The sequence below is a fragment of the Lytechinus pictus genome, chromosome 5, assembly GCF_037042905.1.
Source record: "Lytechinus pictus isolate F3 Inbred chromosome 5, Lp3.0, whole genome shotgun sequence".
Lineage (NCBI taxonomy): Eukaryota > Metazoa > Echinodermata > Echinoidea > Temnopleuroida > Toxopneustidae > Lytechinus > Lytechinus pictus.
This window is the reverse complement of record NC_087249.1, coordinates 43,862,843-43,884,374: the sequence shown is the minus strand read 5'-3', so window position 1 is coordinate 43,884,374 and position 21,532 is coordinate 43,862,843. Positions and strand designations below refer to the sequence as shown.

The 21,532-nt window shown below is 37.8% G+C and overlaps 1 protein-coding gene across 1 annotated transcript; it reads left to right on the top strand.

The window, feature by feature from the left end:
- The first annotated feature begins 3,239 nt into the window (after positions 1-3,239).
- On the top strand, positions 3,240-17,918 carry LOC129261381 (lysosomal Pro-X carboxypeptidase-like). The gene is made up of 9 exons (XM_064099055.1): positions 3,240-3,669; positions 5,066-5,203; positions 5,383-5,484; positions 5,675-5,859; positions 6,556-6,713; positions 8,315-8,487; positions 13,061-13,225; positions 14,055-14,242; positions 16,535-17,918. The coding sequence occupies exons 1-9, from the start codon at positions 3,448-3,450 to the stop codon at positions 16,749-16,751; spliced, it is 1,548 nt and encodes a 515-aa protein (XP_063955125.1). The 5' UTR covers positions 3,240-3,447; the 3' UTR covers positions 16,752-17,918.
- The last annotated feature ends 3,614 nt before the right edge of the window (positions 17,919-21,532 follow it).

Below are 21,532 nucleotides of genomic sequence, written 5' to 3'. Positions count from 1 at the left end.
CACTAAAAGTTGTTCTTTGCCTTAAGTGCCCTTATCAAAAGAGGAAGTGCCCTTTTTCTCTGTGCCCCCGGCCCCCACTTTCAAATTTACACCTACCTCATGGGATAGGATTGGGTGTAGGAAAAATATTAAATGTTTTCATAATGCGATTAATTTTGTTCAATTCTGTGTGATACTCACATTTTATGTTGGAAGTTTATTTTTCATTGTTTTACAAATAATAGCATGATTTTTCAAGGAGGGAAAATTTCAGTCTGATTTGCAGCTCTGTGTCTACTAGACTGAAAAGCTCACAACCTTTTGTAATTTTATACTAACAGATGTTTGAATCTCTTAAGTATTGTGTAAAGAATGTTAATCCAGGCAAATTTACATTCAGGGTTTAATATTCAAGGAAAACAATGATTTTATAAGAGAATTGGTATGTAATGGTTAAATAATTGTTATCATATTTTGACTTGTTGAGTGTTACAACAGTTGTTTCAGCGTTGTTTGTGTTCTTCAATAGACGATGTTTAATTACAAAGTTATGACCCATGTTTGTGTGCTCATTAGTTGTAGAAGTGCAATATCTTCAAATGAAAAAAAAGAGGGGGAAAAGGAAAGAAATTGTTTTATTTGGAAATGAATCAGTGCGATAGAATGTATACTGATGTGTGATTTAGCTCATAATTTTTATAATAATCTTTCTTTCAATTATTGGTTGACTTTTCTTATTAGTAATTCACCAATGTTAAAGTGTTAATTAAGTCATCATCATAGATCATCTATTAGATAATATCTTTAGTTTGAAGACCAGAAATATGTGTAGGCCTACCTTTTACTATACTGTATATAGTAAAAAGGTACTTTTAGGAAGAAAAGGGCGAGAATGGTGTTTGCACTTTGTATAGAGGGGAAAATTCAAAATGTTCTGCAATTATGTTTTTTTTTCCTCAACCAAGTGACTGTTAATAGCTTGTAAAGGGCCTTCTGTCCACAAATTCATCTCTTTTTGCCTTATATAATATCTTCATTAAAAATCGTTTGTTTCATCATTAATCTCCTAAGTGAGGATTTATACTGATTCTTTTGTGGTCGTCCCATTTCGCTCCATGTGTCCAATTTCACCCCTCTTGATGTCCCATTGCACCCCGGAGTTTCCCATGTAATTACCCCCAAATAAGGGGTTTCAAAAATCATAAATTACACAAAATAGAATAATGTAGGGGTGGCAATACATACTTCATTATATACCTCATATACATTATGATAATGGCCTAGCTTGACAAAAAAATTAAAAGTTACAAGGAATCCTTCCTGATTATGCAAAAATGTCCAATTTCTCCCCGGTCTCCCTGCTTAGATCTGAAAATCATATATTCTGAATATGTTTCCCGGGGGCATGTTTTTATCGTGAACATGAACAAGTTGCGTCCTATAACCATGATCGAAAGGATATGTATATACATGAAGCGCAAGATGAAATGTTTGTATATTTCTATAAGCCCATTCATTTATAGGGAATAAACAGGATGGGTATATTTAATAAAACAAAAAGTGATGAGAGCGTGAAATGCGAGACGCTGAAATTTTTTGATATTCTAACTCGAAAAAACGGGCAGTTTAAGCACGTTAAAAAAAAAGATATTAATTATCCCAGATAAACAATTATTGCGACCGCGAAGTGCAAGCTGAAAATTTTAGATATTATTGTTCGAGTTTTTTTTTTTTTTTTTTTTTTTTTTTTGGGGGGGGATCGATTTGTTTGCTCCCAAAGTTTCATCGATGGCTATCGCGCTCCCTCGTTTCAGTATATCGACGTTACTGAACTAGAAATACGTATTTCTAGTTCAGTGATCGACGCCCCTGCTATTGTAAGGCCTATCATGGTCCCCCCGATATGGCTGTGACATTATATACTAATGATTGGACTGACCCACTTTTAGCTGACCGTGCATACCAATATGCGATAGATGGAGGCTTGATAAATTTTCGACGTTGGTTTATTCAGTACAATGGAAATGGTCTATTGTGGGTAGCCTTATATTGACCAAGCAGCTTGTCCCCCTCCTATAAAAAATATTTCTAATATGCGATGGAGCGTAGCGACCGAGCAAAAAAAAATGCTTGATAATTTTTCATCTATAACATGCATCAGGGCCTGATGGTGTTAAAGATGCAGATGGGCAGGGGGCGATCGCCATGAAAATGGGGATTCGGCAAACACATTTGCCTTGCCCAATAATTTTTGACAAAATGAAAAATTATCATGATTATAAATCCATTGCAAAAAGGGGTTTGAAAAACATCTGAAAGCGCGCTGTAAACCATCAAACTTAACACAAAAATACAAATTGTAAATGTTATATCACATTATAATTGCCTCTCGCCATCCGAAACATGGATCGACACTCCAAACTCTAAACTATTTTAAATAATTTTAGCCTTAATCTGTGAGTATAATATAGTGACAGAGCCATTTTCTAAAAAGAAGAAAATTAAAACTAAAGAATGACAAAAAATCGGAGCGCTTTTGACGAAGCACGAACAAGTTTAGAGTTAAAACATCGATTTTATGGCACTAGTATCATGAGTATATTTGTTATATTTGTGGTGGGTGAATTATATCGGGTCATAGGGAGGTTAATTTAAAAAAAAAATTGCAAGGCAGTCTACTGTATTGTAGGAGAACATTGACTTCCTATACTCGCACTTTAAGAGAGCATTGGTGTATTCTGCATTTAAATGTTATTTTTTCGAGGGAGAGTTTGGTGACCGAGCGAGAATTTTTATTCGAATTTGAATATAGTAAAAACTTTGATTTTAGAGCACGTTGACGGTTGACGACATGAATGGAATACTGCATATAGGGTCTACATACATCTATTTTTTTTTTTTGGGGGGGGGCCTTCAGTCCCCAAAGCCCCCCTCTAAACCGCGCCTGTACATCAGCAAACCGATGTCTCTGTTCCCAAGTTACCACATGAAATTCTACTGGTCCAACTGGTTCTGTATTACGTTTTTGTACACGGTATTGGGGAAAAAAGTGTTTTTTCGAGGCACCTGATTTTCTTAAAAATGAAAAAAATATCATATATAAAATATATGTACCATTTACGAACATAATAATCTAATTATTAGGCCTATGAAAAAATTGAATTATATTTTGTTCAACATATTTTGAACTTTTCATGAAAAAAATGTGTTTCACTCTTTTTACTTACGAGATTAGTGACTAATGTGTCACCTGATCAAATGACTCACGTATCACATGACCAAGGGAATCACATGACACGTGGGACAAGAAAACCCGACAGTGCGATAGACTGCACTGTCTGTGGGCCGCAGCTGCTGCGAGTTTTGACGGTCTTTTAACTTAAATTCTAGCTTTCTTGGTCATATAATTCCCAGCGGGGACAACATCGTAACATACTTTGTATATGTACGAGAGATTTAATATCTAGCATGAACTCCCACATTCGCCGGAGACGGAGTGGCCGGACGACAGGTCCGTTGATCACTTTGTCGTTGATCACAGTTTGCCTGGCATGCTGGAGTGCCGGTGCCTGTGCCAGTGGTTTTGCTTCGTCTGCTAGATTTGGGCGGCGAATCAACAGCAAATTGGAAGCTAAGATCAGCAGTCAAGGATGCAGTTATTCTCATCAAGAAAAATATTTCGAGCAAAAGGTAAGTCGCTATCCAGGGAAATGGCAAGTACTTTAATAATATTTTATTGAATTTGAATTTACATTGCAGAACTGAGTACAAAATAAGAAATAAATTAGAGAATAGTTAGGCCAAATTATCTCAATAATTAATAGCAGAACTCCAGTTGAATATTGAAGTCATTCTTACTGCTTACCAATCATTAGCAAAAATGTGTTGTCTGGAATCTAGATATCAATTTTTAGCTTTTGATATACCTGTAATGATTTGCTATGTTTTGAGTTGAGTCAAAATGAAATACATTCAAACTTGAAACTTGTTGTAGAGTATTATTAATTAAGTATGGCACATTATCGTTGAAAATTGTGAATCAATATTATTTCAGGATGTACTACAACTATTTAATATTAGTATTACTTCCTCTTTCTCTTAATTAGTCTTATCTATCCTCTTACTCTTTTCCTTCATCTTCCTCTTCCTCTATTTCCTCTTTCTCTTCTTCCTCTTTAATTCTTTTTTTTCCTTTTTCTTCTCCTCTGCCTTCCTCCTCCTTTTTCTTCTCCCTCCTCCTCCATCTCTTCCTCCTTCTCCTCCTTTTCTTTTTCTTCTTCTCCTCCACCTTCCTCCTCCAACTTCCCCCTCCTTTTCTTCGATCTTCTTATCATTCTTCTCCTCCTGCTTCTTCTTCTCCTCCACCTTCCTCCTTTCTCCTTCACCTCCTCCTTCATCTTCTTCTTCTCCTCCGCCTTCCTCCTCTTTCTCCTTCTCCTCCTTTTCTTCTTCTCCACCTTCCTCCTCCTCCACCTTTCTCCTTCACCTCCTCCTTCATCTTCTCCTCCGCCTTCCTCCTCCTTCATCTTCTCCTCCGCCTTTCTCCTTCTCCTCCTTTTCTTCTTCTTCTCCTCCACCTTCCTCCTTCTTTCTCCTCCTTCTCTTTCTCCTTCTTCCTCTACCTTTTCTTCTCCTCCGCCTTCCTCCTCTTTTTTCTTCTTCTTCCTCCTCCTTCATCTCTTCCTCCTTCTCCTCCTTCATCTCTTCCTCCTTCTCCTCCTTTTCTTTTTCTTCTTCTCCTCCACCTTCCTCCTCCTCCTCCAACTTCCCCCTCCTTTCTTCTTCTTCTTCTCCTTCTTATCATTCTTCTTCTTCTTCTCCTCCACCTTCTTCCTCCTCCTTTCTCCTTCACCTCCTCCTTCATCTTCTTCTCCTCTGCCTTCCTCTTTCTCCTTCTCCTCCTCCTTTTCTTCTTCTTCTCCTCCACCTTCCTCCTTCTTTCTCCTTCTCTTTCTCCTTCTTCATCTTATCCTTCTTTTCCTCCTCCTTCTTCTCCTCCTCCATCTTTTTCTTCTCTTTCCTCCGTCCTCTTCTCCTTCCAGTCTCATCTACTTCTACTCATAATCATCATCATTCTTTATTTCAGGTTGATCATTTCAGCTTCACCAACCAGGACACATTTCAGATGCGTTATCTGGTTTCAGATGAATTCTGGATGAAAGGTGGACCAATATTCCTGTACACAGGCAACGAGGGAGACATTAACATGTTTTGTGAAAATAGTGTAAGTTTAAATTATATTTTCCTTTGTGTGTGTTTAATGTTTTGCAAATAATAATAATGATAATACTATACTACTACTACTAATGATGATGATGATGATGATGATGGTGATGATATTAATAATAATAATAATAATAATAATAGATGATGATGATGTATTCTTGTTCTTCCATCTTGTAGGGTCTTGTATGGGATTTGGCTGTTGAATACAAGGCTATCGTCATATTTGCTGAGCATCGTTACTATGGGAAATCCCTGCCATACGGGAATGATTCGTACAAGGTACAAACATTTCTGTGCAATTATTTTTTTGCTGTTATTTATAATGCTGAATTATTTCTATTTATCTATAATGTGTAGTAATATGCGTATGTATATGAAATGTATTATATGTTTTTTATGACAGGTTTGAACACAAATTTGAATTGAAAAATTGAATTTTAATCACAATTTCTTTCTTTTGTGTGTTGAGGATGCTGCCCACCTTGGTTACCTGACGTCTGAGCAAGCCCTTGCAGACTTTGCAGTCTTTCTTGACTGGTACAAGGCCAACTCGCTAGGTGATGTCTCAGGCTCTCCCGTTATCGCGTTCGGAGGCTCGTACGGAGGGATGCTGGCCGCCTGGATGCGTATGAAGTATCCTAATGCCATCGCAGGGTGAGTGGGGTTTTTGTTGTGCAGAGCTCTGTCTGTAATTAGACGAGCATTATAATTCTTCCCCGCGCTCATTCATGGTTCACTCAAATATTTCTTAATTCTTCAATTCTCATTTGTGGTGCTTGCTATTTAGGAAAAAGTAGTTGACCCACAGGGAGTAGGCCTAACTGTGACGAAAATGATGAAATGCTTTAATGAAATATTCAGTATACAGTGGTGCTCAGGGGTGTGAGAGTTCAGATTTTTATCTGATTTCAGATTTTTTTTGTTTTTATTTTCAGCTTATTTTTGGCTTTCCTCTGTACAAAAAGTATGGGAGCTCTTTCTATTTCAGACTTTTTCTACAAGTTTCAGCTTTTTTCAGATCTTTTTATTAGTGACCACTCACACCCCTGGTGGTGCTCAAAAGTTAGTGAACCCAACCAGAAAATGAACATATTTAAAGTGTTTTAAGTTCTGCCAAGTTTTAGATACTTAATTGTGAAGACAGGTGATAAAATATATTCAATAAAGTTTGTTTAGAACTGTGTGTTTGCCGAGCATGGTAATGTTGTTGTCTGCATTCAACACTCAGCATGAAGGAGTGCATTGAGTGGTGGGTTCACTTAAAATTTTGAGCAAAACTGTACATGTATGTCCCTCTCTTCATCATCTGTGATTCCCTTTCATTCCAATTTCATTTGAACTTTCAACCAGAGCGATAGCTGCGTCGGCCCCAATATGGCAGTTTACCGGCCTGACTCCATGCAACTCACAATATGTTACGATCAGTAAGGATTTCCAGGCTGCCAGTCAACTTTGTTATGATTCTGTCCACAAGAGCTGGGATGTTATCAAGCGACTTGGCCAATCTGGTGAGTTATTGAAGATTGTAGTAGCTCCAGATAGTTCTGATCCAAAAATGCTGGAGGGGCATGCCATTGTATGTTAAAGAGATGAATCATTTTTGCCCCTCCTATCGTCTGTCTCATCACAACTTTGGAGGGGTGTTTTGATGTAGGAAGGTTGATTGTTAATGGTGGTTACATGATGAGAATGAAGCATAAGTGGATATACACTATAAATCTGACAAGGCATGGCAAACCCCCAAGAGTCGCCAGAAACAAATTTTCAGATAATTATTCCTACTGAAAGAGGAAATTTTTCACTTTAAAATGATATTTTAGTCACTACTATAAGATAATCCTAACCCTCATTCAAAGAGAAGAACATTCGACACCACGGAATGTTAGTTTTGACCTTAGAAGCACACTTACCCTCATGCTATTGTCCAAAGGTAACAAAAAAGAGGATTATATACCATTGAAATTTCCCTAAAAGAGGGTCAATGAACTACCTCCAAAGCTGTGACACTAATTAGGCATATCCTGTTAATGATTACAGAGGATTAATGCAAGTGCTTATCAAGTGTTTAATTTATTTTTGTTCAAAATAAGGAGAATGCTTTGGTTCTCTGGAAGATGAATGAATTGCAACAGAACAGCAGAAAAGGCAAAATATGTGTATAATTAAAACTGTCTAAAAATAATTATGGGTTTGTTATACCAGTACTCTTCAGAAAAATACAAAAAAATGAAATTTGATCATTCTGACCCAAACCTTTTTTTGATGTCCTCTTACTGAAAATTTCAAAGTGATAGAGCAGGTTTTGTGGGTTTTGCCACGCCTGGTCAAAAATATCATTTGTTGTGGTGTGGTGGTGCCTAGAGGTTGCGGTGGTGACAGGAATAATGACTATTAAATGGAGATGATGATGGTGTGGACAGAAGAGATCATTTTGTTGATGATGAGGCTGATGATGTTGGTATTGGTGATAAGGGAAGAATTAAGATGATGTTGATGCTGATGGTGACGATGATGATGATGATGATTGAGGGTGATGATGATGGTGATTGAGGGTGATGATGATTATGATTGAGGGTGATAATGATGATAGCGATGATGACAATGATGAGGATGATGATGATCATGATGATTGAGGGTGATGATAATTATAATGATAACAATTATTCCAGTGGCAAGAATGAGGATGTTTGAATTTAAAGTGACAGTGAAGTTGATGATGGTAAAAAGAAAATGCTTAAGGCTTGGTCCCACTGCACTTACGGATTGCAGAGAGGATGTAAACGGAAAATATCTTGCCATTCGTTGGAATACGTTATGTATCCTTTGTGTACACTTAGCATACATGTGTCATACGCTTTATATCCGTCAAGCATCCGTCCACTGTGATTTCATTGTTCGCCCATTTGTCCATTGCCTGGAGCAGATGAAAACGGATGTAGCCACCCCGAATTTTGCTTGTCCGCTGTATCCGTTATGAATACGTTTTTTGTCTGTCGGCCAGTGGGACCAGGCCTTTAAAGATCACTGATTCATCACGACAGTGTTCAATCAATGTTTTTCTTTCAACTGCTTTTGTCATCAGACATTTACCTTTATCTCTCCCTTACAGTATCTGGTCGTACCAAACTCGCAGGAATCATGAGACTCTGTAACCCTCTGAAGACAACATCTGATGTGGATGGTTTAATATCATGGTTAACGGATACCTGGTTCAATCTAGCGATGGTTGACTATCCTTACCCTGCCAACTTCCTGGAACCACTTCCCGCTTTCCCAATTAAGGTTTGTTCTTTGCTTTGACAATCGATGCATTCATCTATCTTTAAAAGCCCATATAAATCTTTCGGTATTAAAGGTTTCTTGAAATGAATTGCACCGAATGAGTCCTGAAAAATAAATAACCTTAACAATTCACCAATTTTAATTACAGGAAATGATCATGAATACATAAGTTTTGTGGTTTCGTGACATTTGCTCCTGGGGCTATTGCTCCGCTATGAATTCCAACTAATAATCAAATGACCAACTTTAACAGTAACCCCTATTTTAACCCTAAACCCAAATTTAACTGAAAACTGTATTACAACCGCAACCCTATAAAATAGATGAGGTAAAGCCTGGAGTAATCGTCGCAGGAGCAAATGTCGTGTCACCAAGCATATATGGTATGTATCCTGAAAGAGTATTTTCTCTCAAACGATTTTCTACCATACATGTATTTATGGAACGTAGGTTTGTGTTTGGATAATCAGTAGGTATTCTTTGCTGTGATGTAAATTTTGATTTGTGCCAAGTAAGGCATGTCTGCATTGAATGAATCCTGCTGGGACCTTTCTTACTGATATATTAAGATTGATTCAAATCAATTCAAATTGCGATTGATCTAAAAGTCCTCTCATTTTAACGACATAAATTTAGATCTATCGAAATTTGAGTTTGATTTGAATGTAGTATAATAAATGAAGTCATGTACTGTAATGCTACAAGAGTTGCAGTAAAATCCATTGCAAAGCACCTTTTTCAATAATTAAATGAGGATTGATTGATAAACACAGTATCAAAGTCTTATGTTGATTTTATTTAAAAAGAATGGGTTAACAATGATAATTAATGGAATGCACATAGAATAATGACTTGAATGAAATCTGGGCCCCATCTTACAAAGAGTTACGATTGATCCAATCAATCGTAACTCTATGGAAATCCATCAGTGTCATAATTTTTTCTCCAGGGAATTCACACAATCTCCTTAAATCAAAGAGAATCACACTGAATCTTCAAGAGAACGATAAATGTATGAATGTACATCATATCTAGAAAATATTTTGAACAAATTGGCATTTTTAGGTGTTGACGTTGCTGGCCGTCCATAGTTGTGATTGATCGGATCGATCGTAACTCTTTGTAAGACGAGGCCCTGAGATTCAGTGTGATTCTCTTTGATTTAAGGAGATTGTGCGAATTCCCTGTAGAAAAAAATATGACACTGATCATAGGCGGATCCAGCTTTTTGCGAAAGGGGGGGCGCACTGCCGAGCGGCGCACAAACTTTTGCACTTCACCGGCGCCATAAAAGAAAATGTTGAAAAAGGTGTGTGTGTATATATATATATATATATATACATATATATATATATATATATACATATATATCTTTATGACTCATGATAGAGACACATATCTCACAACAAATTAATGCTAGCGCGAAGCGCGAGCTTAAATTTTTATAGTATACTGACCTGAAAAAAGGAAAAAGGTGCCTGTTTAGGACTGTTTGTAGTAACTCATGAGGAGGATACATATCTCACTACACAGATAATGCGAGTGCCGAGGGCGAGCTTAAATTTCTTTATATTCTGACCAGAAAGGTTTATATTCTAAGCATTTTGGTACCAATGATTAAGACGATATGTTTGCTCCCCTAACCCAATATTTTCATTGGTGGGTTATCGCCCCCTGCCCCCCCCCCCGGATCGACGCCACTGCATATACAATGATACTACAAGTCATCATGAATCATTTGTAATACATCACCAATCCAGATTTTTATATTATCATTCAATTTTCATGTACATGATGTTTAGGCCTATATACAGAATATACAGAATTATATATTGTGATGTTTTTCACTATTTCTAAGGCAATTTGTAATGATGAGTAATTTTTATCGAATTACTTTGATGAAACTGGATATAATGCTTATGAGCTGAATTCAGAACGAGATCTTTCAAGACAGAGCTTTGGAAAAAGTTCTCCAGTTTTATAGGTATCGTTATCTTTGTTTTAAACTTCTTCCTGAGTGATCAGATGAATAATATTTAACTTAATGGAAGATGAAAATAAATCAAATTTTGTGGCGTAAACACTTAAACGTTAAAACAAAGGTATTGACAAACTGTATTTATACATTGAAAATGAAATTTAGTGGTTTGATTAAGGTCTAACGAATATAGTCTGCATGGTTGCGTAATTATACACTCCCGGTATAAGCAACGTTTTGGACTAAAATATCGAATCATCTTCATAAAACACTAGAGTAGCTGTCTTACACTAAAGGCCATAGAGGTGGCACGATGTGGATGTGTAAAGAAGAAAAGTGGCTGACCTTTTTTTACTAAAGCATTGGAAAATAAGATCAAAATTAAAGGATTTGCTCTACACTTTTGTATGATTCTGGGATTTCTTAAAATAACAAATTAAATAGTTCATGACATCTGTGGGCAACTGTCCCGCCCCAGTCCACTCTGTAAGGGCATGCGATAAGCTTTGTTATTCGTTATGACCATTCAACAATAAAATGTATAACCAGCTAGGTGCCGCTGATCATTCTTGACCCGCGCCGATCTAGATTTGGTTGGCAATAGGCCCTTCTTCATTATTCTGCCGGCGCCTATTTATTGGAACCAGGGGACGCTGATCATTCTTGACCGGCGCCGATTTAAATTTAGGTGGCGCCGGTTAAGACAAAGTCAGCGCCGATTTGTCTTGACCGGCGCCGATTTAAACAAGTAGTGCTGATTATTTTTACAGACGTCACGTAAGATTCAGGCAGCGGCAATTCATAATCGACTGGCGCCGATTTAGAACCAGGAGGCGCCGATTATTCTTGACTGGCGCCGATTTGGATTTAGGTGGAGCTGATTATTCTTGATCGGCGCCGGTTAAGAACTCAGGCAGCGTCGATTTTTTTTCTTTACCGGCGCCGATTTATAACCAGATGGCGCCGATTATTCTTGTCCGACGCCGATTTAGATTTAGGTGGCGCTGATTATCCTTGATTGGCGCCGGTTAAGACTCTGGCAGTGTCAATTTTTCTTGACTTGCGCCGATTTATAACCAAATAGCGCTGATTATTCTTGCCCGGCGCCGATTTAGATGTGGGGCTGATTATTCTTGATCTGCGCCGGTTAAGCCTCTGGCAGCGCCGATTATTATTGTCCGGCGCCGATTTAGATTTAGGTGGCGCTGATTATCCTTGATTGGCGCCGGTTAAGACTCTGGCAGTGTCAATTTTTCTTGACTTGCGCCGATTTATAACCAAATAGCGCTGATTATTCTTGTCCGGCACCGATTTAGATTTAGGTGGCGCTTATTATTCTTAATTGGCACCAGTTATATGCAGGCAGCGCACTACTACCGGCGAAGCTGTTGGAAAAAGGGTAGTTTTCTTTTCTTTCCTTTATTTTTATTTTTTCAAGCGGCGCCTTTTCTTTCTTTTACTTTTTTTTTTTTGAGCGGCGCCGCTCAGATATTAGGGGGGGCGCGCGCCCCCTGCGCCACCCCCCTGGATCCGCCGATGCTGATGGATTTCCATAGAGTTACGATTGATTGGATCAATCGTAACTCTTTGTAAGACTGGGCCCAGATTTGATTAATTGCAGCCATGCCTTACAATGGCACAAATCATATTTTTTATATCACAGCACAGAATACGCCTGCATATCCAAGCGTAAACACATACCACATAACAATGGTATCAAATTCCAGGGGATATATAATAGATTTGTGTTCATGACATATTTTTTCATTAAATGAGTGATTTTTGAGGTGTCAAGATATTTGGTTCACCATAAAGCAATACAATCCTCCAAAATTGTAATCATTGAATTAGGAGCATCTTTGTGAAATCACACTAAGATTTAAATGTGGAGCATTGTGGCCTAGTGGATTGGCTCAAGACTCTGAAACAGAGGGTTGTGGGTTCAAATCCCAAGCATGTTGTAATTTCCTTTGGCACAAAATTGATCCACATTGATCCAAATCACACTTACATGCAGATTTTAAATGTGGAGCATTGTTGCCTAGGGGATTGGCTCAAGACTCTGAAACAGAGTTGTGGGTTCAAATCCCAAGCATGTTGCAATTTCCTTTAGCATGACATTGATCCATATTGTGCTGCACTCAACCCAGTGAGGTGAATAGCTAGTTGGAAGGATTAATTCCATGAATGTACCAAGTGCTTTAGCAGCTGGAATTAAAGCCGTGGTAATAGATAATGAGCCATTGAATAGGCCACTAGATAATTGCTGTCTCATAAATGCTTGGAGGAAGGTGAGGGCAGCATCTTTATCCAACGATGACGATGAATGCAATATAATTATTATGTCACTTATCTCGGCGCCATAATAATGATAATAATAAAGATCGATTTATTAAGTGCAAATAGAAAAAGCTCTCTCTGTGCGCCATCCTCCTTCATCTGTACAAATTGCTCTCGTGACTGCCACTCTAGAGTGGGGATCTACAGCCACTCTAGAAAATGTAAGACCTATATAGCGCTTCACCATAGCTTTTCGAGACGAATGGATGCTGACAACGACGATAAATGCGATATTCATTATGTCACTTATCACAGGAGGTGTGTTCATACTTCAAGACTCCCTCTCCAACCGACGATCAGCTCCTGGAGGAGCTGACTGGAGCTCTTGGTCTCTACTATAACTACACCGGTAACATCCAGTGTTTTAATCTCAGTCAAGATGCCACAGCAAGTCTTGGAGAACTGGGGTGGAGTTTCCAGGTAAGTTTCGAATTTCCCTTACCTTGATTCGGAGAGACCAGATATGGTGGCTCAGTGGTTGAGTGTCCGCCTCATGAATGGGATGTCATGGGTTCAATCCCTGGCCGAGGCATTACAAAGACTTCAAAAAATGGGACTTTCTGCCATCTTTTCAGGTGCTCGACATATTAGAATGGAGAAGGGTAATTATAATATTACATGTATGTTATGCAGGGCCTGCTGGAAGAACAGTTCATAAGAGCTAAAATGGCTACCCTGTGTAAATAAGTATTACTATTAATTAGAGATCTCTATTTTCCTTCTTAAATGCCAATTCCGTGTTCTTAGGTGTTCTAAATATCACATTCAGTGTTCTTTGGTGACATATGTGTAATATACATGTATGATTGAGCAATCGTACATGTAAATAGAGAAATTCTAAAAAAAAACAGAAGTTTCAAAATAACTTCTGAAGGTTTCCATGACAAACAAAAGAGTGAGTGTAGAGGTTTAAGGGTGCACCGTGTTGTTTTCTATTGTTAGCATGTGTTGTCGTGAAAAGGACCACCCAAACTCGACGTCTCAACAGGTGTGCTCCTGAAGACGACAAGAACACATTGTTGTTTCGATCTCATCCCATAATCTTTGTGCATCAATATTGGTGGCCTGCCTCCTGTGATGTCACAAGATATGATGTGGCTTTACAATCGATTCTTCCCGAAATCAGGAAGGATTATTTGGGGTCCTTTCTACAGATAATTTCATGTTTTGAATCATTTCATCCATTTAATTCACAATTATACAAAATGTTGAACATGCTATTCTTTCTGTTCCTAATTCTCTGTTGCAGTTCTGTACCGAAATGATAATGCCATCTTGTGCAGATGGAATCAATGACATGTTTTACTCCATGCCTTGGGATTATGATGCACAGGTTGCCGCCTGCAAAGCACAGTGGAACGTAACGCCACGCCCATATTGGATCATTACTCAGTTCGGGGGGAAGAACATCACTGCTTCTAGTAATATATTTTTCAGGTGAGTATGCTTCTATTCCAATATACTTTGTTGTCTAGCTACATAACTTACGAGGTGAATTTTAGAGGAGGTTAGGATGTACATGTATGTCATACAAATAACACACATGACTGAGGGCGGGCGAAAAATTACACGCTCCAGGTACCTTTTGAACATTTTGACTGATTCAAATGTTACAAGTATGTGTAATCACTGGCGGATCCAGGGGGGGGGGGGGGCACTGCCGGACCGTGCCCCCTTTTGAGAAGCAAAATTAAAATTTGTAATGTAACAAGTGGAATGCCTCTGGCGGTTTCACCTGCATCACGCGATTCAATATAGCAGCAATGCTGACTTTGAAAACTACTATAAAATAATTATTCACAAAAAACACCATTCATATCATGATACAATACTACGTTCATTGACATTTGACCTTGATCATGTGACCTAAAACTTGTCAGTGATACTTGATTACCCCTACATGTACATCCACATTTTATACACTATATCTATAAAATTTGAAAGTTATGACAGCAATCTAATGATTACCTCTAAAATGGCCAAAGTTCAATGACCTTAAATGACCTTTGACTTTGGTCATGTGACCTGTAATTCGCATGAGATATTTAGTGATACTTGATGACTCGTATGTCCAAGTTTTATGAACTAGACCAATATACTTACAGAGTTATGATGGTAATTCAACAAATACCCCCAACATGGCCAAAGTCCATTGACCTTTGACCTTGGTCATGTGACCTGAAATTTGGACAAGATGTTCAGTGATACTTGGTTACTCTTATGTCCACGTTTTATGAACTACATGTAGACCAATACACTTACAGAGATATGATCGTAATTCAACAAATACCCCCATATGGCCAAAGTTCATTGACCTTAAATGACCTTTGACCTTGGTCATGTGACCTGAAACTCGGACGGGATGTTCACAGATACTTGATTACTCTTATGTCCAAGTTTCATGAATCAGATCTTAAACTTTCAAGGTTATGATGGTAATTCAACAGATACCCCCATTATGGCCAAAGTTCATTGACCTTTGACCTTGGTCATGTGACCTGAAATGCGCACAAGCTATTCAGTGATACTTGATTACTCTTATGTCCAAGTTTCATGAATAAGATCCATAAAATTTCAAAGTTATGATGGTACATGTAATTGAAAAAATGCCCCCAATTTGGCCAAAGTTCATTGACCCTAAATGACCTTTGACCTTGGTCATGTGATGTGAAACTCAAGCAGGATGTTCAGTAATACTTGATTAACCTTATGGCTAAGTTTCATGAACTAGATCCATATATTTTTTAAGTTATGATGACATTTCAAAAACTTAACCTTCGGTTAAGATTTGGTGTTGACGCCGCCGCCGTCGGAAAAGCGGGGCCTATAGTCTCACTCTGCTATGCAGGTGAGACAAAAATGCCTTTGAAATGGAAGGCCCCCCCCCCCTTTTGCAAGTGAAGACCTTTTTTTTGCTTGTCATTTTTTTTCTGCTTGTCATTTTTTGTTCTGGGACAAAACATCCTTCATTTTTGGTTGAAAACCTTTTCTTCTGGCTTGTCAAATTTTGCCCCTTTGGAAAATCCTGGATCCGCCCCTGTGTGTAATTATTATAATGCCCTAGTAAAATGATGTGTATAATTTGCTTTAGTAAGTAAGTGATGTGGACCCTTATTATTGGATAACCATCCTCTTATAACCATGACTTGTCAATAGAACTACTGTAATCTTTAGACTTGAATGATAAATCATTTTTCCATTCCCTAGCCGATACCCTAGTTGCTAGAATTATCTGTTTGGCATTACTTAGACTTAAAAATAAATCACTTTTTCATTCCATTTCCCCCCTCCCACCAGCAATGGACTCCTGGTATTAGGGTGGGGTCCTCAAGAACCCAGCCATTACCCTAGTTGCTGGAATAATCTAGTAGTGTTTGGCATTGGTCAGACTTTAATAATAAATCCAATTTTTTTCATTCCCTTCTCACCAGCAATGAACTCCTGGACCCCTGGCATGAATTACATGTAGGGTGGGGTCCTCAAGAACCCAGCCAATACCCTAGTTGTTGGAATAATCGAGTTCTGTTTGGCATTGGTCAGACTTTAATGATAAATCATATTTTTTCATTCCCTTCCCACCAGCAATGGGCTCCTGGACCCCTGGCATTAGGGTGGGGTCCTCAATGACCTATCCGATACCCTAGTTGTTGGAATAATCGAGTTCTGTTTGGCATTGGTCAGACTTTAATGATAAATCCTATTTTTTCATTCCCTTGCCCCTCCCCCCAGCAATGGACTTTTGGACCCCTGGCATGAGGGCGGGGTGCTCACCAATCTGACCGATACCCTCGTCGCTGGAATCATACCCGACGGGGCCCACCATCTTGATCTCAGAGGGAAGAACAAGTTAGATCCTCCCTCGGTGATAGCCATTAGAAACCAAGAGAGGGAGAATATCAACCAATGGATAGCACAGTGGTGGCAGATGAAGCGTAAAAGCAGCTGATTTTTAATCAAAATAATATAAGTCACCTATATCTGAAATTTGTATAGTAACATCAGTGTAATATGTATAAAACTATACTTTTTACTTAAGTGTCTTAAATGTGAGAACTGTTTATTTGTTGCAATAATTTTAGAATAGTATTTGAGGATGTACCTGTACAGGAATAGAATGACTATTTGAAGTAAACTGTAATATAAAGCCAGTTTGTAGTGCCAGTCTGCGCATGATTAGAAGAAGGTCGTTTGAACTCAAATGGCATGGTGGTTTAATATTCAATGAGATAAACACCAACTTTGATGTCTTGATTATTCATATATATTCTTCTGAATTTTGCTTTTCATTCGATCCACAAGAAAAAAAAATGCGTACATTAGCAACTGGTATTTAGCAGGTGGCCAAGTACATTGAAATAGCAGCATGCTGTTCATTCAGAGTAGAAATAGATTAGGCTTAATTTTGTCTAAAATGTAGGGTTAGGATTGCAATAGGGATTTATGTTTATGGTAGGGTATAGTATGACAATGCAAATCCAGGGATGGAGTAATTCATTTGATTAGTGTGCGGAATTTACAGCGAAGCAATTGTGACTGGAGCAAATATCTTGGAACCATTTGTTACGAGTGCAGCAAGGAAATAGTGTGGCTTATAGCGCATGGGAAACAAGACCTTCGACTGCAGAATAGAGCAGAATTGTTTTTAGAAACCAGATCATGAATTTGAATTTGAGATGGAGTGCGGCTCGTACCATAAACAAAAAACCCAGGCCTGCTTATTCTGTTTTTTAATTAACCTTTCATGATTTGAAATCAGCTGCATCCATGAATTAATGAAAGGCGTATACAAAAATGACATTCCCTCTTTCCCCCAAGTCTCTGGTTTGCAGGATTGAGTTAAAAATGCTTAAATAGATCAAATAGAATCTGTCATATTTCTACTTTATATTATTGGACTACATATAGGCGTAGATGTACATGTACTGTATGCTGCATCAGACTTTTAAAGGTGTAGATGTATGTGATAGTTATTGCATGAAGGTATTTTTGTTGATTGCACATTCGTTTTTATAGAGAAAAGGGGTTTTAATGCACAAATTCATATTTTTATACTACAGATATTTTGAGACCATTTTCTTATATAGAAAATAAAACATGTATGGAGATACAATGATTCATTTTGTATTCTGATGCTTTTTATGAAGTGATAAGCAAGCTGAAAATATCAGTATGAGGTTGAGAGAAGGGTAAGAGATAGATGCACAGGTAGATAGGGACAGGGGGAAATACAGAAGAAAAGGAAAGCGGAGAGAGATGAAAAGGGAAAGACTAGAAAGAGAGAAGAGGGAATAGGAGAAAGATAAAGGAGAGAGAGAGAGAGAGGGAGGGGCAGAATATGTGTAGTCTGCAGGCTAAGACCCTTGGTTTTCGCAATTCGCATAATTTGTTTTAATTTTCTTTTTAAACAAGTGCACACCTAGTTACCAATAATGCACATAGCATTTCCATTTACTTGAAAGCAGGATAAAAGAGCAATGTAGATTAAATGCCTTGCTCACGGGCATAGGTGCCGCCGCCGGGGATCGAACCCCGGACTTTACATGTACAGCCAGGCGCCTTAAACCACTCGGCCATGGCACCTCCATAATTCGCATAATGCAGAGTCTGACGTAGTGAGTCTACATTCAACTATGTACTGTGGACGACATAGACAGAGCCTTTGGTGTTTCTCTTTATTCTAGACCTGTTATTGGTTGAAGTGTCATATTGGAGTCTGTGCTTGCAGACTATTAAAATATGTGTGTTTGTCAGCATGTGATAATGAAAAGGGAAGGGGAAGGCAGGAAAGATTGCTTGTTCTTTTTCATCACATTTTCCTTTAGTGTTTTAATTATAATTAAGTGCTGTGATACTCTTAATATTAGGACCCATTAAAGTATGTCTACAGTTTCGGCAAAGATTCAATAATGTAAATTATTACCCCTTTCATAAACCCAAATTATGCGGCTAATAGCAGCATAATTTGGTCGTAAAATCAGAGGAGGACAAGAGTTATCCGCATTATTCTGATGCTGCTATTATCCGCATAATAGCGGCATCGGGACAAGAGTTTGAGTTTATGAACGTATTTCCAAATAATGCGGATAATTGCCATGGTGCGGTCACAAGGTCACCCTTTTCCAACACAACCGCATCGGAGGGGGCGTGTCCAGTTGTCATGACGATTATCCACCTTTTTCAGGACGGGCGCTCGTAAAAATAATGCGGATAATTTTCGGAGTTTGTGAACGCAATTTTTATTGAATTATCCGCATTACTCTTAGGCGGCTAATTGGAGGATAGGTTTTATTGGCTTTATGAAAGGGGTATATGAAGCACTTTTTTAATAACAATTTATCATAACATTGCAATGGTATCCCCTTTCTAGACCTTTATGAAAATTACAATTTTTCCGTTGATCACATAATTTTATAGTACACGTATTTTAAATTTCTAAGTGCATGTAAGTAGTACCATTTAAACACAACTGTATCTTGAGAATTTTGTCTTATCGATGAAATATGAAGATTTCACCCTGAAAATATTTACAGATTTCCATTCTTGGGGAATGGAAGTATATGAGAGAGAGAAAAAGTTCTTTTGTTCAGGGATCCAGCAATTTTTATTTATTTCAATATTGTATACATAAAATTTAAAGCAGCCGACACACTAGAAGTCATGAGGGAAGCGGGCATTGCTTGGATTGGATTCGGTACAAGAATAATCTTCGCAAAGTGATAGGATTTCTTGCCCTACAGTAGGTTCAAAATTCTGCACTGTGAGAGGTCGATCAAACAGCAAAACTTCATGAAAAGCAATCACACTATACTCTCAGACGAAGTCTAAAGCATCGTTACATGTTCCACACTGGTAAGTCTACATGTAGATTGGTCAGATGATAGTCTCATCAAACAACCAGGTCAACAAGAATTAAGCTAAAATTTTCACTTTAAAAACATCACTGCATGAAACAGGATTTTTTTATTATTTTTGTTTCCTTTTTATTTATTTATTCATTTATTTATTTTTTATTTTTTAATTTTTTTTGGGGGGGTTAATGATCATGAGAATACTATGCGCCTCGGGAATATCAATAATACAAAGAGTATAACTTGATGTTCCTTCGAAACATTAATCTCAAACTGTAATGAAAGACGAAGGACGATTTGATTACATGTTGTAATAACATTCATTAATGCTTTAATGGATCAATAAAAATCAGTTCTCTTTTGGTTTAGATTATAAGCCACATGACAAGTATAAATTAACCTACACAGAAACAATAAATTGTGCGTTTGGCTATGATGGGAACAAATCAATACCATATGTTTATATCTATATACAATAAGAAAAAAACAAAATATTGATTTAATATCAGAAAACAGAATTAAACTCAATTAAACTTTCCTTTTTCAAACCTTAAATTCAATACATCAACTTTTTGTCTAAAACAATTACAATAAATATAAAAGTAAAATAAATATCATAGAGAATTAATATTCATGATTGTGCAATTTAAGTTATATTCTATCAGCCGTTTTCATTAGAAATTTTCACAAAAATCCCTTTTATCATTAAAAATACATGTTGGGGAAAAAAATCAATTCATTTAATAATAATCCACTTTTACATAGCGCTTAATACATTCCAACTTTACAGATATATTATTACCCCGGTCATCAGATTCAAGCAGTCATTCCCGCACACAATGTGTGCACATCCTCCACTCCCTGGGGAGTATTCCAGTCGGTCGCCGGTGAGGCGCACACAGTACTGGACAAGCTACAATGACTTTCCCATCCTACCGGGTACCCATTTAGCAAAGTGTGGATTAACGCCTTGCCAAAGGACGCCAGACCGCGATGGGATTCGAACACATGACCCTCTGTTTACAAGGCGAGAGTCAGAACCACTACACCACGGCTCCTCCCCCACAGAAAGCCCTGGGAATGATTTTTTCATGGGGATGCTGGTTTGAATTTTACAAGTTAAAAAAAAAAGCACTTCAATACAAAATGTATCTCATTGTGGACAAGAGAACTTTGAAAAGAAGAAGGAATGAAAAAACGTTTTGCTACAAAATAATGATTATTTTGGCCCAGGAAAATTTGACAAGAAAAAAAAGATTTGCTTCAAAATGAAGCATGCCTACACAGTCAGACCGCAGGTCCCTATGCTTATGATAAAAAAGGCCAGATTCATCCAAATCATCTCGTGGCTGAATCCTCCTTGCAAAATCTCGTGATTCGTGGGATTTTCTTTCTCTAAGAATTTACCTGTTTTAACCTCAAGTTAAATGAAACATTATTGCACCATCAGATAGAGTAAATGTTACTCTTTCATATAGGTCATTTATTTTGTATACAATATTTTGATAAATAATTAAATTTCTGGCCTGAAAATGTTCCTCAAAACTGAATTTTCTTCCTCTGTTTTCTTTTGCAAATTGTGCAAAACTTTTTATTATAAGCCTCAATGATATATATATCACCATGAAGCTGAACTTCTGTACTTTCTCACAATGTCACTCTTGATATGTGGCACCTTTTTATCGGGTCAAGATCACACTTTTCCCACAAAGGTACAATACAAGATTTCTGAAATTTTGTACTTGCATGAAATCCAGAGTTCTGATTGGCTGGATAAGGTTCACAGAACAACAGGCACGGGTAATTTGAGGAGATTACCACATGGGAAGTGTGACCTTCCCATGAACCCAGGCACTGGAACCGTTGGAATTTGCCAGTG

Bases quoted from the DNA above. Each gene is read 5' to 3' on its own strand.
- LOC129261381 (XM_064099055.1), top strand. From the start codon at position 3,448: ATGAACTCCCACATTCGCCGGAGACGGAGTGGCCGGACGACAGGTCCG. The intron at 3,670-5,065 runs GTAAGTCGCTAT...TCTTTATTTCAG, and splicing joins AAAAATATTTCGAGCAAAAG to GTTGATCATTTCAGCTTCAC. The intron at 5,860-6,555 runs GTGAGTGGGGTT...ACTTTCAACCAG, and splicing joins TATCCTAATGCCATCGCAGG to AGCGATAGCTGCGTCGGCCC.